This window comes from Dysidea avara, chromosome 2 (genome assembly GCF_963678975.1).
Source record: "Dysidea avara chromosome 2, odDysAvar1.4, whole genome shotgun sequence".
In the NCBI taxonomy this organism is placed as follows: domain Eukaryota; kingdom Metazoa; phylum Porifera; class Demospongiae; order Dictyoceratida; family Dysideidae; genus Dysidea; species Dysidea avara.
In genome coordinates this window covers 47,233,918-47,260,056 of record NC_089273.1, presented here as the reverse complement: position 1 = coordinate 47,260,056, position 26,139 = coordinate 47,233,918, and the positions used below count along the sequence as shown (strand labels likewise).

Sequence of the window (26,139 nt, the reverse complement as noted above, 5' to 3'; positions counted from 1 at the left end):
GGTACTCAATGCTGCTGCAAATGTTAGTCCCACAGTTAGTGGTGTGGGTAATATTCACAAACAATGTAAAGGCAGCCATGTTTCTCAGACAGCTATAGACTTTGTTCTCTCATCATGGAAGTGTCTGACAAATCCATGTGATCTTACAATCCCTCATTTGGTGAATGTGGGCTTGCTGGTGTTGTTCAATTTTTCCTTGTCTAATTTTGAGAAAATTCCCAAAGCATTTACAACATTTACACAAAATCACTTTTTCATCATGTTGGTTACTGATTTTAGCATTATGAAATGTCTAAATTATTTGCTTACAACAGAAGTCTGCTAATGCTAAAGATGTAATTTATGCACAATCAATGTATTGCATTTTTAGGCTGCTAAAGATTTCAGTAAGGACGCCAAAACGGGCATCAACAAGGACATCAATAACAAATTCCAAGTTCCGCTACATATAGCGTGCAAGAGTGGAAATCATGAGTGAGTCAAAGTAAATGTTACTTGCTGTATATATACATTATGATTGGTTGACTAGATAGTCATCAAAATATGTAGATGGGATGTAATGACTTTATAGAAGCAAAATGCAAAATTATTAACTATAAGTAGCATTTACTTATTTATTTTTACAACATCCTAGATGCACATAGTTTCATTATCAATAGCTAGTAAGAAACATAATGTACACCACATACAGCTAATAATGGTATATATTTGTAGGGTTGCAATAAAGTTACTCAAGGAAGGTGCCAAAGTGACATTAACAGATATAAATGGTATGTCACATTTCATTAGTGCTATTGTACATAATTATGTGACCGAATTTTGGAAAATCACCCATATGGGTGCATTTGACACCTAAAATATTTAATGATCAAATCACAAACCTTATAGTCTAAATCTACTTGTTGATGGTTTTACGTAATTCTCAATGCCTTAAATTACAAGAAAATTCGTGAAATATTTTCAAAACTGTGCCCTGCTCTAGACTTATTAACAACCCACTAAACATGAAAATTCTAATTATTTCACACACACTCATATGGGCGATTTTCTAAATTCGGTCACATATGTATGTGCATGGTTCATAGGGTTAATGGCAATGTTATTACAGGTAGAACACCATTGCATATTGCCACTTTTAATGGACACCTTAAAATTGTCAAGCTGTTGATCAGCCATCATGCTGACATTGATGCAGTGTGAGTGTGATGTAAATGTACTTAGCTAGTTCTGCAACAACCAGTGCAGTCCATGCTAAAACTCACACTTCTGAAACACCGCAAGTTGTTATTTGCATAGCTACAGTGTACTATATCTGCAGAAGAGGCTAGATAGGAATGTCACACATGTTTTTAGGGCTTTTGTGTTGTAATTGCAAACTGCTAGCTTCATAAAAGACAATTGTGTGCCACTTAGGATGAAGCCATAAAACATACTGAACCATATACTATGTTTTTAGTTGTATTTGTATGGTTGCTTGCAGCTCCATCATCATGGGAAATACATAATGGAAAGATATTTTGTTTCTGAATGGATTACGTGTTGTATGTACAGACTTACACCTTATGTACATATCATTGTCGTGTTATTGTTTTGTTTAAGTAATGAAAAAAATGGCCGTACTCCCCTAACTTATGCTGCTCAATATGGCCATGAAGAAATTGTTGACTACTTACTTGAGGTGGGAGCTAATGTGAATGGGAAATTTGAAGGAGCTCAAAAAAATCTCAAAAAGATTTCTTGGAATGTAAGTATAAATGCATTTCATGCAGTATGGTAGTATGCAGCATATACAAGTAATTTTAAACTAGAATGGGGACAATGTAGCACCCCAATGAATAAACAGTAGGGATATTTGCTTCTTATTGTTTTACAGCAATTGGACATTATGCACTATTGCAATCCAGCTTGTTTCAGTACATTTTATTGGGGTGCTACATTGTCCCTACCCAGTTTATAATTCCTAATACTTATTCTTGTTAGTGAAATTCATGACCACTATAATGGGTACCCTCAAATGTATGTATCACAATTCTAGTTTTAATTGCACAATGTATCCATGATTGAGGTGTGATCTGCAGCAATCCTGAATGCAGCTATATTCATAGAAATACAAAGGCTGCCCACTTACATTCCAGCTGCACCTCTATTGATGCAGATCAGATCTGGCTGCTATGCCAGACTAATTCCTTCATGGGTACGAGAGGTTGTAACATCCTAGTTGACAGTAGTCTACTTCGTACACACTTTGCACATACCATTCTACAAGCAGTGCATTTCCTGGTGGCAGGTGGCATCTTGTCTATAAGTTACACTGTAGCTGGCTATGCTACAACAAAAAATTAAGCAAACTAGTATTTTTAAAAATTGCTAATTTAAAATGAAGTAGGGATCTACAGTCATTATGAAACAAGAGATGAATGATGGTATCACAGCATAGCTCAGTGGGAAAGTCCCTACTTTGGCACATTATAGCTATAACAATATATTTTGTTCAATGTCAAAGTAGGGACTTTCCACCGAGCTATGCTGTAATACCATCATTCATCTCTTGTTTCACCACGTTTTATTGCATAGATCCCTACTTCGTGTTTAAATTAACATACTAGTTATCTATGGTGTATCATACAGTATGATAGTGTATATTAGGGATCATGGAGATTTGGGGTTTTCTGGTCAAAATATCACCACCTTCATGGTGCCTTGGCAGTATTGGTTAGGTGTAACCAAGCCCAAAAGTGTCTTCAGTACAACCTAAAACTCTTCTTGTTACAAATTTTTAATTTTTAGTGGAATTTTCTACTGACTAACTGCCTAACTGGCTAAATGATATCTTCAGACAAATGTAACTCAATAGTGGCTAAGGCTACAGGTTTGATGTTTTCACTGTTCAATATTGGTTCAGCCTGACAGGTGCCTTTGGGCATACCACAGTGCATACAATACATACTTCATGGACTTACCTTTGTCCTCCTTTGTGTCCAATTTATATTTGCTTGAATGCGCAAACTGTCGATTCGTGGTAACACTGCATGATACGTTTGACAAGATTCGTCCAAGATTGTAGACTGGCATTTTTTAATTTCATTTTTAACGCTATGTAACAGATTGAATGTAGCTGAAAAACAAAGCATAATGGCCATTTTGCTATTTCAGTAAGTAATAGTTGGAGCCTGTGTTCTGATGAAAACAATAAGCCTTGTGCCAGTCTTTCTGTCTGATGTAGTATGCATGAGTTCACTGGTCATAATAATGTTAAAAAAAAAAACATGTATAAGGAAGTTCAAGTTTGATTAGGGATCATGGAAATAAAAAGTAGTGAAACAAAGAGGTCGCCTATACACTAGAGGATATTTAATCCCTAATTTAGTCGTGGGTATAGACTGAAATTCTCACTAGTATATCTTCAGGTGTAAGCAACCTCTCTTATTTCACTACTTTTTATTCCCGCTCATTGAACTTTATACTTGTATAATGTTTATGCAAATTCATGGTTTGTTTGTACACTCATATTGATATTCTCTATTAGACTAGTCCACTGTTGGCTGCTTCTTATTATGGTCATGTGAAAGTTGTTGAGCGATTGCTTAAACAAGTTGGGGTTGATGTCACTCTTGAGGATTATGAACTTGAGAAGGGGAAGACACCACTCATGTGCAACTGCTTGGTGTTTTCCATTATAAATGGGCACAGGTTTGTGTTTAATAATCTCTAGGGTGTGTATGCAATGCAGTATGTTATAATGTAGAAGTGTGAATGAGTTTGAAATTCTGGGTGTGTCATCATTAACAATGTGGCATATGTAATTAACATCTTATATACGTATCTGTATGTCATAATAACGTTCTATATGCTACAGGCTGTAGTGCACATTATCTGTGCTTTTATATATTAAATATTTACATACCATATCTATTGAGTCTAAATAGAGATTATGTGTGAGATAATTTCAGTGTTAGACTTTAAAGAGTTTGAGATACTCCTTTGTAGTTCTAGAAAGGTTTACCTTTTCTTTCTGCAATCTCTATTTTATTATTTGTGACCAGATCTGCAAAACAATCATGCATTTTTCAGGGGCGGATCTAGGGGGTTTCTGAGGTTTCCAGAAACTGGTCAAAGTGTATTTAGGTAATCAAAATTATATTTTACAGTGATTTGCAATGGTACAATAGTTCAGTTCGAAATACTCTAACAAAGCAGTCAACCACTCTAATAGAACAGCCACATTTTGTATTTCTTTTAAGAACTGTAAGTAACTAGCTAGCCAGCTACTTTATTTACTTGTGCCAACACAGTAAAAATAGTCCAAAATCTTATAACAGAGTGTTAAAATCAGAAAAGCTTCCTTGGGCCTTCCTGGGAGCATGCCCCAAGACCACAGAACAACGTCCATGTCTGTTGCATATGCTTCAAATGTCAAATTTGCTCTGTCTTTTAATTCTTTAGTCTGCACCTGATACTGTACCAGAAGCAAACACAATTAAGCAGCCTACATTATACTTAACATAATTATATTTTTAAACTGTCAATATTGCTACCAGATTCAATTAAAAGAAATAAATGAATAAAAAAACATAGTTGTTGAACCATGGAATAACTTACCCCAAGAAGTAGTATTTGCAGCATCAGTTGATGAATTGATTGACCAGTATTCATCTAACACTATGTATAAGTGTATGTAATTAGTCTACTTGTACTTTTTTACCTGTTGATCAGGTGTATCAGTAACAGGCTGTTTAGCCTTACAAATTACTTGTAATAAATAATAATAATGATTTCAAATTATGCAATCTTCTGGTAAATCTTGCCCCTATACCCCCTAGATTTAAATTTGTGTATAGCAAAAGTTTGGAAACCAGTCAGCAAAATTCCTGGGGCCGCCCTTGTTTTTTGAATCCCTGTTTATTAAATATTTATATTCTACTTAGCCAAGTGTACCCTCTGGCAACGTTTCAGCCTCATTTATTCAAAAACTTTGGGAGTTACAGCCCTACAAAGTAGCAACAACAGAAAAATCAATTTGTACAGCAAGTATAGGGAAAATAAATTATAGGGAAAATAAATTATAGGTGCGTACTCATTACGGTTGTAACTTATGAACAAATTAACATACAGAGCTGTAATTTTCACCATCATGTTTGCCATGAATAGGGGAATCAATTACTTGATAAGTTTGTCTTTTTATTTCCTTTCTTCCCTGCATACAAAGACGAAATTTGTAAAAAAAAAATGGTCACGTACGATCGCTTCGATGTGACATAAATAAACGCTCATAACTTGCATATCCTTGGGTCTACTGCAACAAAATAAAGATTTTCAAGCTCCAAGTAGGCGAATAAGGTAATATCCAGGTGTTTTATTGTTAGTCCCTTCCTTCACTAAGAAGGAAGGATTAAAATAATTTACAATAAAATTCCATAAATTCCATATTTTGCTTGTTGTATTCAATGTTTAATACTGTAAATTTAGGCTTGCATGATTGTGTCGGGTTTTCACCGATCTGGTCACATTTTTTACTTACAAGCAGGTAAGCTTTACTATACTGAGGCTCTACATACTTTATTAGGCATATGTGTATACCACAGCATAGAAAGTTTTAAGTGAGGGGATATATAAGGAGGGTAGCCAGTAAGCAGTTGATGCAATTTGTGTAGACCACATGTGAAAAATGGTAGGGGGTCTGGTGGCATGCCTTTGGAAATAGACTGAAATTGAATTTTATTTGAGAATGCACCTGAATATTTTATTTAAATGAATGACTGCCTCGATGACTGCTCTATTAGGTCATCTTGATATTTAAAAGTGGATGGGCTAAGCCCCATCTAAGATCAGCTCATAAGTGCCACAAGGCATAAGATACTGCTGCAACAAATGTAGAGGGAGCAGCCTCTGTAGCCCCCTTATTGCTACACCACTGACATGTATTCCTTTGTTTACCTAGTCATATGTAATAGTTGTACTATAGCTGTGAGCTGATGGGTACCCCAAGGGCTGCAGGCCCGAGGAGTAAGGGTGTATATATCAGCAAAATCCTGACGCAGTTGTGGTATTAGTGATATACGTATATCACTTAGGGCACACTCAACTGAAAGATGAAAGAACAACAGATCACTCACCCCTTTTGTTTCATACACTAGCATCTGATGATTGATTGTGGTTTCAATTGTGTGGGTAAATAGCTCTCAGAACGTTTCCCTACATAATTATGTTTAGATTGTGGGATTGATGTTTGGGGTGTAAAGTTTATAATACTACATTAAACCTTTGCTATTGTGGCAGTATAACTAAGTTAATACATTATATGTTAGTACTTAGGACTATAAGCTACTCACCTAGTTGTCATATTCTTCTTATTTCGTGGTCTGCTCAATGGCTGAAACACACCCACTCAGTGGGTAGAATATACATCCACGCATCACACAATCGATTGTTTTACAGTTCAGTCATCTTAGAATGTAGTTTAGCTAATGTCAAATAATATAAACTTAGCAACTACACTGAGCCTTGCTTAATATGTAAGTTAAAACCCACTATAAAATGCTCCATGTCGATCATTAAAATGAGTCAAAGTGTTTCGTATCATTAAACTGGTTGGACATCAAAGCCATAAGTAAACCACATTCCCATGATATTGCCAGGGTAAGGGTAATATCTTGATATTGCCCAGTGAATATGCACGTTAAACCCTGAGCAGTGCCCATGATAAAGTGGTTTATACTTATGCCATGTTCATGGCATAGATATGCAAGCACAATTTTAAAGCTGCATACAATATATGTAATTACTTTATTGAATATATCTAATCAAAAAACAGCCAAGCTGTAAAAAAGGGTGTGGCCTACAAAAATCCAGCATGAAAAAGATGTGAAATCAAAAGTGATGGCCTAGAAATGGTTGTGATGGTAGGTTAATGGCAAAATTTTAATAACAACAACTCAGGTGAATTGGTGTTGCCTCCTCTGATCCAGCACCAAATTCATCTGAATTGTCGTTATTAAAATGTTTGCCATTAGCCTACCATCACAGCCATTTCTTGGTCGCCACCTTTGATTTCACATCTTTTTCACCCTGGCTTTTTGGAGGCCACAGCCTATATCACTTCTTTTTGTAATTTCATACCTAAAGCCAGCCTATGGCCTGCTTTAGGTATTTCTTTTTAACTTGTCTTTTTCTTTACTAAAGGGAGGTGACTATTATGAGGAAGAAGATTTTAATGATTTGTTTAGCTACATGTACATTTACGCAATATTATTTAATAACTTACAATTGTGTTGATTGATGATAAAAATTAAGTCACACAAGTTGAACTGTTTGCTGGTGAATAGTCTACAGGGAAATGTGTATGTCGCTGAAATTTCTACAGGGAGACACATAACATAGCTATACTCTTTGACTACATGGTGAATGGTTTGTAGTTGAACTCACCACAGAGTGACTTGCAACCTAACTAAACTCTCTACAGAAAGAATTGCAAGATAGCTGAACTTTCAACAGGATATTTTCTTGTATAGGTGAACTCTCCACAGGGTGACTTAAATGCTATACAACTGATCTCCCTATGGGGTGACATGTTCTCTAGCTGAAATCTCTACAGGGTGACTTGTTCTAGCTGTTCTCTGTACAAGGTGACTTGTTTCTAGCTGTTCTTTCTACAGGGTGACATGTTTCTAGCTGACCTCTCTACACGGTGTCTTGTTTCTAGCTGATCTCTCTACAGGGTAATTAATCTCTCTACAGGGTGACTTGTTCCTAGCTGATCTCTCTACAGGGTGACTTGTTTATAACTGACTTCTCTACGGAGTGGTTTGTTTCAAGCTGATCTATCTACAGGTAATTTGTTTCTAACTGAATACTTACAGGGTGATTTGTTTCTAGCTGATCTCTCTACTGAGGGATTTGGTTGTAGCTGAACTCTCAATAAGGTGACTTGAAAAGTATATTTCTTCAGGGTGCCTTGTTCCAGCTGATCTTTCCACAGAGTGTTTTTTTCTAGCTGATCTCTCTACAGCATTATATGTTTCTAGCGGATCTTTTGACAGGATGACTTGTTTCTTGCTGACCTCTATACAGGGTGACTTCATGAACTCTTTGCAGGATAGCCGATCTCTCAACTGAGAGATTTGTTTGCAGCTAAACTCTCCACAGTGTGACTTATTTCTAGCTGGAACACTCTATGAAATGTAGCTGAACTCTCTATAGGGTGACTTGTTTCTAGCTGAGGATGACTTGAACTTTCTACAGGGTGACTTGTTTCTAGCTGATCTCTCTATGTAGTAACAGCTGATTTCTACAAGGTGACTTGCTTCTAGCTAAACTCTCTACAGGGTGATTTAAAATGTAGTTGATTTCTTTTCCAAGATTTGTTTGTAGCTGAACTCTCCCCAGTGACTTGATCCTAGCTGATCTCTCTACATGGTAACTTGCTTATAGCTGCATAAACTCTCTCTATATACACAGTGACTTGTTTCTAGCTGATCTCTCTACAAGGCTGCTTGTTTCTACTGAACTTTCTACAGGGTGACTTGTTTGTAGTTGAACTCTCTACAGGGTGACTTTTGTAGTTGAACTCTCTCCAGGGTACTTTACTTGCAGCTGAGCTCTCTACAGGATGACTTGTTTGTAGTTGAACTCTTTACAGGGTGACATGTTGCAGCTGAACTCTCTAAAGGGTGATTTGTTTGCAGTTGAACTCTCTATAGGATGACTTGTTTGTAGTTGAACTCTCTATGTGGTGACCTTTTTGTTGTTGAAGTCTCTACAGGGTGATTTGTTTGTAGTTGAACTCTCTACAGAGTGACTTGATTGTAGTTGAACTCTCTTTTGGGTGACTTGTTGTTAGCTGAACTCTCTACATGGTGACTTAATTTTAGCTGAACGCTCTAATAGAGAGACTTATTTTGAAGCTGAATATTCTATTACAGTGAGTATCTCGATTGTGTACTTGTTACACCTAGTTGACTTTCGTAGTGGTTTTTATTTGATTCCTAATAAACCACTGAAAGCTTGTCCTAAAACAATTAATCTACCTCTTTACCTATTTTCAGCTGGTTCCATAAACTAGTTTGCCTGGTAGGCATGACAAGTAATACTATTTTATTAACAAATCTCGATCGTGCACTTTTTACACATAGTTGGAGTTTTTGTTATAACTCCATGACTGTTAGTGCAATTTCTTTCAAACCACAAACGGTTTGCACTATGACAGTCACTCCACGTACAGACTGATTTTCAACTCATTCCCTCAAGTGGTTTACACTGTGGCCTTGACAAAAAAATTGTCATAACATTTTTTTTGAAAATCGTGTATATCTTGTTCTTTATGTGATGTGTACAAAAGTTGGACTGCAATTATGCTACATTACGTCTTACTGCCCTCCAACTTTAAAGAAAATTGACTAAAGCATGCACGAGTTATAGCAATTTTTCTAAATGTTGCGAAAAGAAGAATATAAAGAAAAATACAAAGAAACTAAGGCGAATTTGAAGATGCGTATCTGAGTGATGGCTTGGCGGATTCAACTCAAATTTAAGGTGGGAGGTATCCCACCCTGAAGAAATTACTACAGCAAAAGTGGTTGATTTCCGGTCTTGCACTATTGAGCTACAGATGCATGAAAACGGCGTTTTCTTTGCTCCTGTAAAATACAAACTCGTCTGTCACGGGCCCATACTTGGCCGCATGACACACCATCGTGTGTCTTGATCCCGTACCATTTATATTATGGTACATTTGTTGCAAAATAAATGAAATTTGTACAAAAACATCTTCACTGTAAAAAACCATGTCCAAGAAACTACAAGTAACTGTAATAACCACAACTAAAAGATTTGATATCTGGTGTGGCCAAGAAAGAATGTAAATGCTACTGAGTACATAAAGTTTAAAGATTTTTAAAAATGTTGCACTGACTGATGTAAGTAATACGTTTAATTGTCGAATGGCTCAGTTGTGCAATGAAGGCCTGCAATTTGTAATTGTATGAGGAAGGTGAAGTTAAAATATCAACATGTAATTGGCCAATTCTCAATTACAGATAGCAAGGTTTGAAAACACAAGAAATACTATAAAATTAATTACGGACATGCGCAATAGTAGCACATGTCACTGTCCATAGGTGTAGCTGCTGTTACACACATCCGGATTTTTTCGTCCACTGACACATTCAACTGCACTAAAAGAAAAATCTTGGAAGAAAACAACTATTATACTCAGTAATATAAAAGAGCGTTTATAAATGGGAGGGTGGGACATGTTGATATTTCAACCTCACCTTCTTCATCATATAATTACAAATAGCAGGTGGCCATTGCATGACCTGAGTCATTCGACAATTATGCTTCAGAAGGCTCAGTTTCTATATCAACATGTGATTTTGAACCACACTTACTGGCCGCCAGCACTGATATACCAAATTAATATTGTTGATGTGTTGGCTTGTAATAGAAGCATTGGAAAGTTTCCTTACCGGACCAATCAGCTGCTTTTAGTATGTCTTCTACTGTTACACCAGACATAGCTGCCTTGGTAAATACTGCTACTCTTGTTGAATGAGCTTGAAAAGCTAACGTATTAATACCTACTCTCCTAAGACACAATTTTAACCACTTTGCAATGGTGCTAGAGGTCATAGGTTTGTGCTAGCTGATAAATGAAGGGAACAGGTGATTTTCACCTGAAATATGACGAAAATCTTTGTTTAGAATTTTATATGCCTTCAAAGTTGTTACAGGGTATAAACAATCATCCTCCTTGAATGCTGGAAAGAAAAGCTTGCCCCGTTGTGAGAAGGGTGTGACTAGTTTGACAAATATGTTGGAATAAATATAATCCCCTCAAGACAAAAGGCTCTGTTGTTAAAATCTAGTGCTGCCAGATCAGCTCTCCTGCACAGATGAACAGCATAACTGTCCTGACTGTAAGATTTTCTGTGAGGTAATCCATCCCTCCTGAACATTTCAAGACTTAAATCTACATTCCAAACTGAGTGCTATTTAGGTTTAGGGGGCCATTAGTTAAATATTCCTTTTAATACACAAGACACTAGATAATATTGGCCCACTAACTCACCATCAATTTTTTCATGTACTGAGGTATTTACTGATCTGTATTGATAGCCCAGCTGGAACGAGTCAGCTAGAAAGTTTGTCACATCTTTTATAGGTCCAGAAGTGGAATCTCTACCCCTTTCTTTACATCGGCTGTCCCGAAGAGTGACTCAGAATTTGAGGTAGTTTTGTTCCTCCAAGATGCTGCCAGTAATCGAGTAGCTTTTGTTGAAAGGCCTCCTTATTGGTACTGGTGCCTGACAATGGCCAGGTGGCTAGCTAAGGTACCCCTGTTGCCATAACGAGCTCCTTCTGTGTTGGGGAGATAACCAGATTCTCTCTCCTGGGAAGCAGATGAGGAAAATTGTACAACAGTTGCAGTAGAAGTGAATACCATGGTTGTGTTCTCCATACTGGGGCCACCAAGATTACCTTGGCTCTGTCTCTGTGGATCTTTGATAATGTAGACAGGATTGCACCATAGGGCATTCACATACCCCTTTGAACTGGCTCCAGTTCTGATCGAAGGCATCGATTGCCTTTGCTGCTGGATCTGGTCTCCAGCTGAAGAAGCATAGAAGTTGGTGGGTCAACCTGGAGGCAAACATGTCCACTTCTAGGGGACCCAGAGCTTTGTTGATTTGATTGAAAACATCCATGATTGTGAATCATCCAGTAACAGTGATCCCTTGTTGCTCTGGATTCCTCGTCTGCTATCTTGTTGTCCACCCCTGGCAGATATTCTGCTGACAGGTATCCAGGCACCATTTCCACATCTCTATTGCTATTGAGTTCAAGGTAGGAGAGTGGGAACCCCCCATATGATTGACATATGCTTTGGCAGTCATGTTTTCTGTTTGAATTAATATGTTCAGATGTTCCTTCCCTGTGGAGTAGGTCTTTATTGCCAAGAGTACTGCTATCAATTCCTGTGCATTGATATAATATGCATTTCCTGCTCCTCTACTGACCAAAGTTCCCATGTGTGGAGGTCCTGGAACCCTACCCCGACAGGGATGCATCTGTTTTGATTGTGATGTCTGATGAATGATGAGTTAGTGGGGAAGAGTTGTAAATCATGGCAGAATTGGTCCACCATGTCAGCTTCTGATGTGAGGGTTACGATTTGCTGGTATTGCTCCTTCACCTTCTGAGGAGATGCAATGGGAATTACCCTGTTTATTAGGACTTGTTTGTATATGTCAGTGAAACGGGGTGGGGGGCTCTATTTTGCTGTATTGGTCATCCCCACAAAGGAAACTATTTCTCAAACTGATACTGATGGCTTCTTCATTATGTTCTGTAACCCCTGACGGATCTTCTGCATTTTGCTCTGTGGAAGGGAAACCTTCATCTGTGTTGTTGATAATTGGTGACCTAGGCACACTATCTCTTGCACTGATGTTAACTGGGACTTCTTACTGATTGTCAGGCCAAGCACTTTGAAGAGCTCCTGGATCATATTCACTTGCCTTGTCAACTCTTCCAGTAGATCGCACATCACTAACATATTGCCCAAGTAGATTATCAATCTCATTCCTCTTTCCCTCAGGAAGGCAATCATTTGGCTTCATCAATTTTGTAAAGACTTGAGGGGCACATGACAGTCTGAAACAAAGACAACTGAACTAGTATGTCTTGGTTTTCCATTGAAGATATTTGTGGTGGTCCGGATGAATCGGAACTAACAGGTATGGGTCGATTTTTACTAGCCAGTCTTGAGCCCTATCAGCTCTTCACCATGTGGAAGCCCTCCATCTTGAAGTGTTCCTCTGGGATGTATTAATGCCCTCAAGCTTATCACTGGTCTATAACTACCCACTTTTTTGGGAACAATAAAAGTTTGGGATATGAAACCTCCCGTGGTGTTTTATACCTGGGATACTGCTCTCTTGGAGATTAATTCTATTACCTCTTTGTGATCAGCTTGGTCTGATCTGGAGGGAACCGTAATTCCCGGTGTGCCACAGACTGTGCTGGCAGTTCTATTAGAGATAAGTGAAATCCCTGAATTACCTGTAGAACCCAAGGGTCCTGAGTTATGAGGGACCAGTTCTGTATGAACACCTTGATTCGCACTGCATGCAATAGAGTCACTAAATCCCTCTTTATTGAGAGTAACTACTTGCTCAGCATGCTTTGTTTGTAGGGATGCGGTGATTATGCAGGCATAATTTCGAGAATAATAGATATGTGTGGGAATCAGGAATTATGCTAGCATTTTAAGGTGATTATAAAGCTTTAACAGTAGGAAAATCTACGGATTGTACAATTCAGTTAGAAAAGATCGAGATACTCTAATAGAACAGTCACTGAATATTGTTTACTCTAATAAAGTAGTTACATTGAAATGAAATACTCTAATACAGCAATCAGCTAAAGAATTCAAGACTATTTGAAGCTTAAATATCAATGAAAATGGTCTGATACAGCAATAAACTGGCATTATTAGCCAATTATGGTGGCATAATTTTGGGAATAATGGGCAATTCTCAAAAGCATAATAGGTGATTTTTGAGCACTGCTCAAAAGCATAACGCTCACTTTTTGGAGCATAATAGCCTCATTTCTATTTGTTTGGCAGTGGTAGGGTGAGATAATACATGACAATTTGTTAGCATATATTGTACAGTAGGAGTTACAGTCAGTGTTATGGTCTGTATTACAGGAGTTAGTTCTTCAGGCCTTGGGTACATACTTGGTCCTGGGTGGTTGAACTTCTGGTAAGGTTGGTAATGACCTTGGCCACTTTTGCCCCTACTCCCATGGCCTGCTGTTGTTGAATAGTTTCAGGGGTGGTAGCCAAGCAAATGACTGGCTGGCTTCTTTGGTTCTGGTTTAGAAACAACCTTTTGAGCTGCTCAACCATATCTGTTGCCTTCACCACCAATTCTTCTTTTCCAAATAACATGGAAGCTACTGACTTGAACATCTTTTCATCATTAACCACTAATTTCAAGGTTGGGTTGAGGTTCATTAACACTTTCGTATGCCTTTCTTACATCATGTGTTGATAGGCATTGTCCAGGAAATATACAGCTGACTGAGCAGCTGCAACTGCCTTTTTCATGCATTAACACAGCCCTCTGCAGTCCCTATGAGTGCCATAAGGGGGGTCACTTCATCTAGCCAGAATTGGTGTAGACAGGATAAGTAGCCACCAGCCTTTATAGCTTCACTTGGTACGGTAGACTGGACTACTGGGTCCAGTTTGTAGCATCTAATTGCATCACACACTGGTACCCCTATCCGCTCCAAATACATTTTACAGTCTGCAGTCTTAATGGTTACCAAGAAAGCCAGCTCCAAAAATGTTGCAGTAGATTTAAACAGCTCCATGAGGTTTCCAGTAATCTCCTCTTCCTCGTCTCCCTCTTGCGTGCCTCCATTCTGTACTGACGGATGTTGCTGTTGTATCTCGTCCACATTGTTTTGGAGTGCTGCCATCTGCTGCTTCATTTCTTGTAGCAGTTTTAATGCTGAGGACTTGCTAATCATTGTGAACAAAGGAGACAGCTCAAACACTACACTTGCCATCCGTAAGCATGAAAAAAAGCTGATGTGTGTGATAGCAGCTGCACTTATGGACAGTTACATGTGCTTTCCCATGACTTTTACGTACGTCCGTATTTATAGTATTTGTTGTACTTTAATTGAGAATTAATCGATTACATGTTGATATGGAAACTGAGCCTTCTCTGATTGATAAATCATTTGGCCACCTTTTTCTGTTACTATTAAAAAGGCAGCTAAATCACTTGTCAATTAGAGTTAAAGGTGGTATTAATTAAGAAAGCAGCAAGACTGAATGCAGAACATCAGTCAGTGCAAAATTCTTAAATATTCAAACTTTGTTTATCATACTTAATAGTGTTTACCTTCTTTATTGGCTGCAACAGATAATAGATCTTTGTAGTTGTGGCTATTAGAGTTACTTGTAGTTTCTTGGATGCACTCTTTTTCACAGTGAAGATGTTTTTGAATGGATATACAAATACAAAAAACAATATCTAATCCAAATCAGCCAAGCTGTGAAAAAGGGGTGCAGCTTTCACTAGTGTGAAAAGCATGTGATATCAAAGGTGGTGGCCAAGAATGGCTAGAATGTCATTTGATTTGTGCATTACAAATCAATTGATATAATATCAAAGCAGCCATTTTTTTGGCTGCCACCTTTAATATCACATCTTTTTCACACTAGCCTATTTTTGGAAGGCTGCACCCCTTTTCACAGCAGAATCAAGAGTATTGACAATGTGAGTGTCATGGTATAACAAGTATTTATATAGGGTGAAATATAAGTGTAGTGGGTGGGCACCAGCTAGAGTTTAAATGGTGGAGGATGTAGTTGTACATCCTTGGTAGCTATGTATTCCCTACATTGGCTCAAAAATACTGTGTAAACTGCTTCATGCTGGAAACTTTAATTAGTTTCAGTCTTGAATTGGATGTTAGCTTACCACAATCAAGTCATACACAAAAGTAATGATACATTAGGTGTACGTATTTTATCCCAAAGAAAATCAAGACACACGGTAGTGTGTCGTGCGGCCCAAGAAGCCGGCGCGTAACACCCGTGAGTATATTGACACGAAGAAAGAAAACGCAATTTTCGCACCTCCGTAGCTCTGTGCTGCCTTGATGAAACAAGACCATTTTTGCTGTGAACACTCCCTCCACCTTCAGCACTCCACATTCCAGATTTGAGCGAAATCGCTTCAAGCGTTCCCGAGATATGCGACTTCACAAATTGGCTTAGTTTCTTCATTTTTTTTTCTTCTTTTTCTTCCTCTTTTCGCACACTTACAAAAACTGCTATAAAACGCGAACGCCATATCCGATTGCCTTGAAATTTGGCACACAGAAGGGGGGTATAAAGGCGCATCTCTGTGCCAACTTTGGCTGGAATACGATAAACAGGCAAAGAGTTATGAGCGATTATTCACGAAAAATAACACCAATATGTTGTCACGCCTACAGGGTAAACCGCGTATGGGAAGAAGCTGAAAATCAGTGGGTGAATAGGTTAACTATTGAACCTCAAACCTTTTGTGGTTTGAACGAAATCGAGCTAAAAACCAGGAAGATACAACGAAAAAACCAACAGTGTGTAACAATTGGGCTATCGAGATTAGCTAATAAAAAACGACTGCTTGCCACGCCTACCAGGTAAACCGCTTGGGGTAATGCTTCTAAAATCGCTGTACAGATGGAATTATCATCTTAGAAAGGCTCTTCAATGATGTAGAAGAATCAGACTTAAAGCCACGGAGTTATAACACGCAATCCAACTTGGTGTAGCAAGTGCGAGATCGAGATACTCTAATAGAGCAGTCATCCTAATAGAGCAGTCATCCTAATAGAGCAGTCACCAGAAGAAAATTCAAGAGATCAGCTAGAAACAAGCAACCTGTATAGAGATCAGCTACAAACAAGTCACCCTGTAGAGAGATCAGCCACAAACAATTCACCCTGTAGAGAGATCAGCTAGAAGAAGTTACCTTGTAGGGAATTCATGCAACTATAGAAAGAGATAATTCAGCTAGAAGAAATCACCTTGTAGAGTTCAGCTACAAAGAAACCACAATGTAGAGAGTTCAGCTACAAACAAATCACCCTGTAGAGAGATCAACTAGAAGAAGTTAACTTGTAGAGAGTTCAGCTACAAAGAAACCATCATGTTGAGAGTTGAGCTGCAAACGAATCACCTGTAGAGTTCAACTACAAAGAAATCTCCCTGTAGAGAGATCAGCTAGGAGAAATTTCCTTGTAGAGAGTTCAGTTACAAAGAAACCACCATGTAGAGAGTTCGTTTACAAACTAGTGACCCTGTAGAGAGATCAGCTAGAAGAAGTTTCCTTGTAGAGAGTTCAGCCACAAACAAATCACCCTGTAGAAAGATCAGCTAGAAGAAGTTACCTTGTAGAGAGTTCAGTTACAAAGAAACCACCATGTAGAAGGTTCAGCTACAAACTAGTGACCTTGTGGAGACATCAGCTAGAAGAAACTACCTTGTAGAGAGCTCAGCTACAAAGAAACCATTCTGTAAAGAGCTCAGCTGCAAACAAATCACCTGTACAGAATTCAGCTACAAACAAATCACCCTGTAGAAAGATCAGCTAGAAGAAGTCACCTTGTAGAGAGTTCAGCTACAAAGAAACCATCATGTAGGGAGTTCAGCTAGAAGAAGTTACCTTGTAGAGAGTTCAGCTACAAAGAAACCATCATGAAGAGAGTTCAGCTGCAAACAAATCTCCCTGTAGAGAGTTTAGTTAGAAGAAGTTACCTTGTAGAGAGTTCAGCGACAAAGAAACCATTCTGTAAAGAGTTCAGCTGCAAACAAATCACCTGTACAGAATTCAGCTACAAACAAATCACCCTGTAGAAAGATCAGCTAGAAGAAGTCACCTTGTAGAGAGTTCAGCTACAAAGAAACCACCATGTAGGGAGTTCAGCTAGAAGAAGTTACCTTGTAGAGAGTTCAGTTACAAAGAAACCACCATGTAGAGAATTCATCTACAAACTAGTGACCCTGTAGAGACATCATCTAGAAGAAGTTACCTTGTAAAGAGTTCAGCTACATAGAAAGCATTCTGTAAAGAGCTCAGCTGCTAACAAATCACCTGTACAGAATTCAGCTACAAACAAATCACCCTGTAGAAAGATCAGCTAGAAGAAGTCACCTTGTAGAGAGTTCAGCTACAAAGAAACCACCTTGTAGGGAGTTCAGCTAGAAGAAGTTACCTTGTAGAGAGTTCAGCTACAAAGAAACCATCATGAAGAGAGTTCAGCTGCAAACAAATCACCCTGTAGAGAGTTTAGTTAGAAGAAGTTACCTTGTAGAGAGTTCAGCTACAAAGAAACCATCATGAAGAGAGTTTAGCTGCAAACCAATCTCCCTGTAGAGAGATCAGCTAGAAGAAGTTTCCTTGTAGAGAGTTCAGCCACAAACAAATCACCCTGTAGAAATATCAGCTAGAAGAAGTTACCTTGTAGAGAGTTCAGTTACAAAGAGACCACCATGTAGAAAGTTCAGCTACAAACTAGTGACCTTGTGGAGACATCAGCTAAAAGAAACTACCTTGTAGAGAGCTCAGCTACAAAGAAACCATTCTGTAAAGAGCTCAGCTGCAAACAAATCACCTGTACAGAATTCAGCTACAAACAAATCACCCTGTAGAAAGATCAGCTAGAAGAAGTCACCTTGTAGAGAGTTCAGCTACAAAGAAACCACCATGTAGGGAGTTCAGCTAGAAGAAGTTACCTTGTAGAGAGTTCAGCTACAAAGAAACCATCATGAAGAGAGTTCAGCTGCAAACAAATCACCCTGTAGAGAGATCAGCTAGAAGAAGTCACTTTGTAGAGAGTTCAGCTACAAAGAAGCCACCATATAGAGAGTTCAGATGCAAACAAATCACCCTGTAGAAAAATCAGCTACAAACAAATTAGCCTGTAGAAAGATCAGCTAGAAGAAGTCACCTTGTAGAGAGTTCAGCTACAAAGAAACCATTTTGTAAAGAGCTCAGCTGCAAACAAATCACCTGTATAGAATTCAGCTACAAACAAATCGCCTGTAGAGAGATCAGCTAGAAGAAATTACCTTGTAGAGAGTTCAGCTACAGTACAAAGAAACCACCATGTAGAGAGTTCAGCTGCAAAGAAATCATCCTGTAGAAAATTCTGCCACAAACAAATTGCCCTGTAGAAAGATCAGTTAGAAGAAGTTATCTTGTAGAGAGTTCAGCTACAAAGAAACCACCATGTAGAGAGTTCAGCTAGAAGAAATTACCTTGTAGAGAGTTCAGCTACAAAGAAACCATCATCTAGATAGGTCAGCTGCAAACAAATCAGCTGCATAGAGTTCAGCTACAAACAAATCTCCCTGTAGAGAGATCAGTTAGAAGAAGTTACCTTGTAGAGAGTTCAGCTACAAAGAAACCATTCTGTAAAGAGCTCAGCAGCAAAAAAATCACCCGTACAGAATCCAGCTACAAATAAATCACCCTGTAGAGAGAACAGCTAGAAGAAGTTACCTTGTTGATAGTTCAGCTACAAACAAATCACCCTGTAGAGAGATCAGCTAGAAGAAGTTACCTTGAAGATTGTTCAGTTACACAGAAACCACCATGGACAGTTCTGTAATAAATATATGTATTATATATATAATTCGTACATTTACTGATAAAATCAGAAATATTTAAAGTACATCTGCTTCATCTTTTCTTCTTCCTGTGATAAAGAAAAAAAGATTAGTTTAAAAAGTCCCAAAGCAGGCCATAGGCCGGCTTTGGGGTATACAAATACAAAAAGAATGAAATCTAATCCAAAACAGCCAAGCTGTAAAAAAAGTGTGCGGCCCTCAAAAGGCTATGGTGAAAAAAGATGTGAAATCCAAGGTGGCGGCCAAGAAATGGCTGTGATGGTAGGTTAATGGTAAAAATTTTAATAACGACAATTCAGGTGAATTTTGTGCCAATTGACCAAGCGGCACCAAAATTCACCTGAATTGTTGTTATTAAAATTTTTACCATTAACCTACCATCACAGCCATTTCTTGGCCGCCACCTTGGATTTCACATCTTTTTTCACCATAGCCTTTTTGAGGGCCGCACACTTTTTTTACAGCTTGGCTGTTTTGGGTTAGATTAGTGTTTACATGCATGTGTAAAACTCACACTCTCAGTTAATCAATTTGTAATTCTATGTTTACTATATATTAGTGAAGTTGCCTCGGCCATTGTTAAGTCTGACCATTGGGAAAAAGCTATGAGATGGCAGGACCATAAACCAGTGGCAGTAACTGGTCAGGATGATGACAGTGGGAACAATGGTGATTACAATTACACTACAGGAAATAGTACACCCTTGAAACTGCTGATTCGGCGCATGCCAGGTACAGATATATGCATGCATGCACTTTAAATATTTTGTTACATGTGTGCCTTAGTTCCTATGTATCTGTATATATCTAGTAATGCATATATGGTCATCAGTGATGTAGCCAAACCTTCAGGCACATTTACCTACCAGTTTCACCCCATGTAACTAAATGCAGACCCATCTTTTGTGGACTCAATCATACATCAGTGATGGCTAACAAGTTGATACTGTGCTACTTTTAAAAGTCGGGTGCGGTGCAGTTAGTTCTGAATAAATCAACGGTGTATAAATATTACATAATATGCTATTATTAAACTCTTCTTTGCAGTTTGGCTGTTTTGGCATAGATTCTTGGTTTTAATTTCTTTTCTTCTACAGGATTGTAGCATATCAAAACTATATTGTTTTATATTTCTACGATATTATACATATATATGTGTAATAGTTATGCCCCAAGCATGAGTTCTTTGTCTGATGCATGCGGCCCGAAGGTAAGTGCATATATATCATACAAGCATGAGTGACCATGTTATAGCAAATATGTTCTACTTTGACACACTCAGCCATTGCATACCTAATAGGTTTGCATGTATCTTCTCTTATATAAGAAATCAAGTAAGCTGTGTTGTGGAATTGAATTTTGCTAAACAAGATGTAATTGTGGGATGGAATTTTAACACATCAACAGTAGTTTTAGTAAACGCAGTAATAAAAGAAGCATGATTTAACTATTTAAGGACCACAGAAATTTATACAGTGCCTACCCTGAAAACCTACAGGTTTTATGAAAATTACGCATTTTATTATGTGACAAATTTGTAGTGTCAGCAAAACTCCAGGAAGTAGTAAAATTTATTAAAACTATAGTGGAAAAATCACCTAACAATAACAAACAGCACTTTCTAACTTGAAAGTGTGTAGAACGTACCATTTTCGAGTAACCGGTTGATCTTTCATGAACGATGAAGATCTTTCTTCTTCGTAACACAGTTCTTTTAAAATCGCTCATCCATCTCTATATAAGCGCTGTATCACGTGATCGTGTATACCAAAATATTTCACTCTAATTAACAAACACTATGGAAGTTGAATTATTAAAATCTGTTCATCAGAGAGGAAAATACAAGGCAATTTCTACTAGGTTAGTTTTGTTGTTGTGTAAATAGAATATTGTCTTTATTACAAAGCTGTTTCTAACCAGCTTAGTTTCATGTAACATTTTATCATTGTATATCAACAGAATCACCTACTAATGGTAAACAAAATAGTGTTTATTTAAAGCCCGTAGCTTCTACTACTGTGAAGATATAGCTCTTTGTTTACTGCCTATTCACTTGGACATGCATGTACGACGGTGGGCTTTTGTGTGAAACTATATTTGGACTTACGTGTATATATGATGCTGGTCCCTAAAGTGTTAATCAACACCTAAATTTCTGATATATGTAACAGCACAACAGCAGACTATAGTATGTTCACGTTGAGCTGAATCCCCAAAAACATTTAATAACTCGTGGATACAAATACACATGATCTTGAAATTTGGCTCATTTGTAGTACTGCTTGACCCCCTAAAAATATTTCAAAATCTTGTTCTTCGAATGTTTGACATGATATTTATGGCCAATCAAAATTTTCATAATACATTTCCTATGGGAAGCCATATAAGTACAGTGTCCATTACAGCCCTTTCCCGAACTTGTAATGGAGCCAAACTGTATGTGTCTGTTGTTGACACCTTTGCTGTTACCAATAATCATCTAGTTGGCTGAAATGTTAACTCTGTTGAGAAAAAATCACTTTTAATTTTTAGCTGTTTTTCAGGATTCAGCTCAACGTGAACATACTATACATGTTGCTAAATTCTATCCCACAATCACATCTGATTGAGATACTGCAAACCTATTAGGTGTGCAATGTCTTGAGTTAGCGAGATATATGCACTGCATTTACGAGATATACGTACTGTTTACAGTGCGTAAGGCACTGCATATATCTCGTTAACATTTTGAGCCAGTACATTATGTGATATATATGCACTGGCTTTTCTTTGGTCTGAGGTGTCAATATAATATTATATCATTTAATATCAACTTTAGTATGTATTAATACATGTGTATTTGTTGGATCTATTAGGATGACTTCTTTTAGTGTATCATTTTTCATACATGTTGGGCTTTTGTATTATAGTTATGTCATACCTTTGTAGTTGTCACTACGTATTTACAACCATAAGTATTTTAATAAACTATCCACATAGCAATTTTCATTATTAGCCATTTGCCTCTAATGATTAGTCATATATTATGAATGTCAATCATACATTAGCTACCCATGCCTGGTTTTTTCATTGTTACTCTGTAGTTGTTGTTATAAACCACAAACGTTTGAGTTTGGTGGTTAATTTATTCATGTACTGATTTCCCATAAGCAATTTACCTTGTAGGCATGAGTCTTATTGTCATGAATAGTTGTTAATAACTTTGTGACTGTTTGTCATGTATATATATATATATGTATGCAAACCAAACTTGGTACCAAGATGTGCCTTTAAACCCTTCTTGTGGGTACCTAATTTCAGGGCAGTTAGATTGCATGTTTGCTTTTTATGGCAGCTTTTGTAAGCATGTGAAAGATACAGTACATCAGAAAAAAATGAAGAAAGTCAATTTTTGAAGATTCGTATCTGAAAAGCCCCTTGGAGCAATTATGCTCAAATTGATATGTGGACTATAGCGTGGGTGGCATTGTTTTGTAACAGTACAGAGCTGCATATTCATGAAAAGTAACATTATTAATTTGTTTTTCCTGTTATTAACCCACTGGTATGGCGTGTTGGCTTCTTGGACTGCACAACATGTCTTGATACACAGGCAGACACATCATTTATAACTTCATTCATATATAATTATGTAGATATATAAATAACACATGAATGTGCATGATGTTGCTGCTGAAGTAATGGGTAGATGTGTAACAGAAGAAGAAACAATGGACAATGTGTACACCAGGAAATACAACTATGAGTTTATAGATGACATGTGTACACAATGGAATACTCCTCAAAGCCAGACGAAGTATGTAGCTACATATATACACATGTTGTGTTTGTATGTATGTATTATGTATGTAAGTGTTTAATTATGGATCATGTACCATGAGCTGAACTACGGTATTTATGTACCTACGTACTTAAATTTTCTGTAGTGATACTAACAGGGTAGAACATGATCTACACAATTTTGCTAAGAATCACCCATTACAAATTATGGTATGTAATGATGTGTTTGTTAACTACAAATATATTATGTTTTTAAATATGAAATTTAGACCAATATTAGTGGAAATTTTAGTACTGATACTGTATCAGTATCACCACCAATATTATGAGCATTGCTGTCAATCAGTAATGAGTATATATCACCGTTAAGCAGTATAAGTATTATTATAAGCCTTACTGCTATCCAAATGACTTATGGTGCACTGCTAAATTTTCAACATAGCATGTGGGAATTTGGAGTGGGTACGAATCATAGACTAGTCAAGCACTGAATGTTTAAACCACCTTTGTGGTGTGTTAAATTTTGACTATTTTGGTAATGGTGGTGTGGACTGCTGCCAAACGACCCTCTTTTGTCACTGGGTTGTTGTGCACTGCCATGAATCTAGAGATAGCTATACTTCTGATGGTTGGGTAAAAGTTAATAATGGTCAGGCAAGGAACTGTGATGATTGCGCAAACGCCTGCTCATGCCCTCACCCAGCTACACCTATGTTTGCACTTGATGGATATGATAAAAACTAAAGGATAAATACAGTTCCATAAATCAGGTTAAGAAAGAATGCTTCTGTATAAATGTGTACCACTTTTAAACATTGGACATGGCAATGGTAGCTACATGTAACAGTCAGTGTTTATGTAGCAGTAATCTCAGCATACTCTTTGAACATTTCTACTCATCCAATGATCTATCACCATCAGACAGGGTATGTACCATATCTATCTTAGGATTTTAAGAGTTTGACATGCTCCATTGTACTTCTGGAATGGTTTAACTTGCTGATTTGTTGATTCTTGTTTCTTTTGTTTCTTTCAGTGATCACTTATTTCCCATATTTTAATTTAAAATTGTATTAGTACTGAATTAGAGTATTGCAAAAATATGAAATATCAATGCAGCATTATTGCAATTTTTGTTTTCATCATTTTGTTCCTTGCTCCACATTATACGCAAGTCAAATTTCTTATTTTTTGTGACTGGGTTTTGGATAAACAATCCAAATCGTACATTGGAAGTTTTGAGATAAATGGATTTAAAGAATTATAACTTGCCAAGAATAGCAAGCATGCATCTAAAATTTACATAAAAGATGCATCACAACATTCACAAGCAGCTAAAAGAACTGGATGTGGTCTGAAAGGTAGTACATTAGTGTGTCTCACCAAATAAAACAGAAAATCTGAGCATCTGGATGAGCGAAGTAGTATCAAAGTGCCTATAAAGAAGTGGAGGGTGGGGATGGTGAGATGGGATTTCAAGATGGAGGTGGACCACAATTAAAGTCCAGACATAGACTTCAGGGTTGTGTTCTTAATATATAGTTGAAATGGACCAAAACAAACACAGAAAACATTTGGCCAACCATATCAGGTCATCTTCCAGTAAACCACTGATTCTTGCCAAGCCATGTCCTCCATAAGGTCAGAAACCACCATTCAAGCTTGCCACACTACCCAGAAAAGATGACTCTTAAGCCTTGAATAGTTTGAGTAATGCTGAGGAGTGTAGCTATCCACTGGAGGTGTTAGTTTGATTTTGCTTGGTGTGTGATTTTGATCGGTTCTGTTAAATCTGGTCACATTTAGGGATGCGGAAATTATTCCAGCACAATTTCAGGAATAATAGAAATGTGTGGGAATCAGGAATTATGCTAGCATTTTTAGGTGATTATAAAGCTTTAACAGTAGGAAAATCTGCAGATCACACGATTCTGTTAAAAAAGATTGAGATACTCTAATAGAGCAGTCAGAAACTCTAATAGAACAGTCACTGAATTTATTAAAGCAGTCACATTGAAATACTCTAATACAGCAACCAGCTAGATTTTTTGAGCATTGCTCAAAGCATAATGCTCAATTTTTAGAGCATAATAGCCTCATGCCTAGTCACATTTATGTTGCTACAGTTAAGTCATGAAAAACTGTACAGCATTCAGGATTTAATAAGTAATGAAATCAAAGATGGCAGCCAAGAAGTACATACTACAGTACTTAATTATGACATACTGAATGAATACAAGATGTGCACAAAGCTACTGAATGTAAATCATTATTTTACAATATTTTGAGCAACATAGGAGGTAATTATTGTGGCTTTTGTATGTACAATTTAAAGCATAATCTGAATTGTATGATGACATTGAAGAAGCATTTTATTTTTATTTTGAAAACCACTTTATAGATTCACTTCTTTGAAACATTTAAGTCTTGATCAGAGTATCTGAATGTTCTGTTAGAGTATATATAATGGCTAATCTATTTGGGCGGTGTGCATAGTAACATATTGTTTTGCACAGGTTGACAATGAGCGTGCTGATCTTCTGAATCATCATCTTACAACCAAGCTACTGCAGCACAAATGGTGGACATTTGGGTTATGGTTGTATTTGGTCAGGTTCTTGATTTATGCAGTATTTGTTACTTTTTTGACTGCCTTTTCTCTGGAATCTCCTACACCAGAAAGCCAAGTGTGTAAGTGAACTAATTGTCTAAATGAAAACAGCTGGATAGTATTAAGTTCTGATATCAAGTTTGGTTGTAATGATGTAAATGTCGACAGTTTTGCAATTTAGATAGCATAGGTAATCAACATCATTCAGAGATGTCATGTGTGCCTGTTTGTAACTTATGAGGACAATTTAATATCTCAATGCTATAAACAAGATCCCCTTACAGAACTGCACATACATAAGTTGTACATAAATAACAATCGTTTTTTTGCCACTTCATCACCTGAAAAATGCATACATGCATAGAGTAGCATCACATACAGGACATATATTAATATTATTATTTTTCTTATATCTGTATGTAGGTGTTGTTAACTCCACTGATGAGATGTGTGAAGGTTTGACATAATAACACCATGTGTTTATCTGTACTGTTATGTTTATTTACAGATAAATACAGTCAACCTTTTGTGCTTGCTGCTTCCA

The 26,139-nt window shown here is 37.3% G+C and overlaps 1 protein-coding gene across 1 annotated transcript in view; it reads left to right on the top strand.

Moving 5' to 3' along the window:
- The first annotated feature begins 470 nt into the window (after positions 1-470).
- LOC136248167 (transient receptor potential cation channel subfamily A member 1 homolog) overlaps positions 471-26,139 on the top strand; it is a 27,119-nt gene continuing 1,450 nt past the window's right edge. Inside the window, exons 1-11 of the mRNA XM_066039981.1 lie at positions 471-484; positions 715-770; positions 1,109-1,196; positions 1,600-1,744; positions 3,527-3,690; positions 19,764-19,936; positions 22,883-23,000; positions 23,131-23,194; positions 25,501-25,675; positions 26,019-26,051; positions 26,104-26,139. The exon at positions 26,104-26,139 is cut by the window's right edge and continues 326 nt beyond it. Coding sequence (XP_065896053.1) covers positions 471-484; positions 715-770; positions 1,109-1,196; positions 1,600-1,744; positions 3,527-3,690; positions 19,764-19,936; positions 22,883-23,000; positions 23,131-23,194; positions 25,501-25,675; positions 26,019-26,051; positions 26,104-26,139 — 1,066 coding nt within the window. The remainder of the gene's footprint in view (positions 485-714; positions 771-1,108; positions 1,197-1,599; positions 1,745-3,526; positions 3,691-19,763; positions 19,937-22,882; positions 23,001-23,130; positions 23,195-25,500; positions 25,676-26,018; positions 26,052-26,103) is intronic.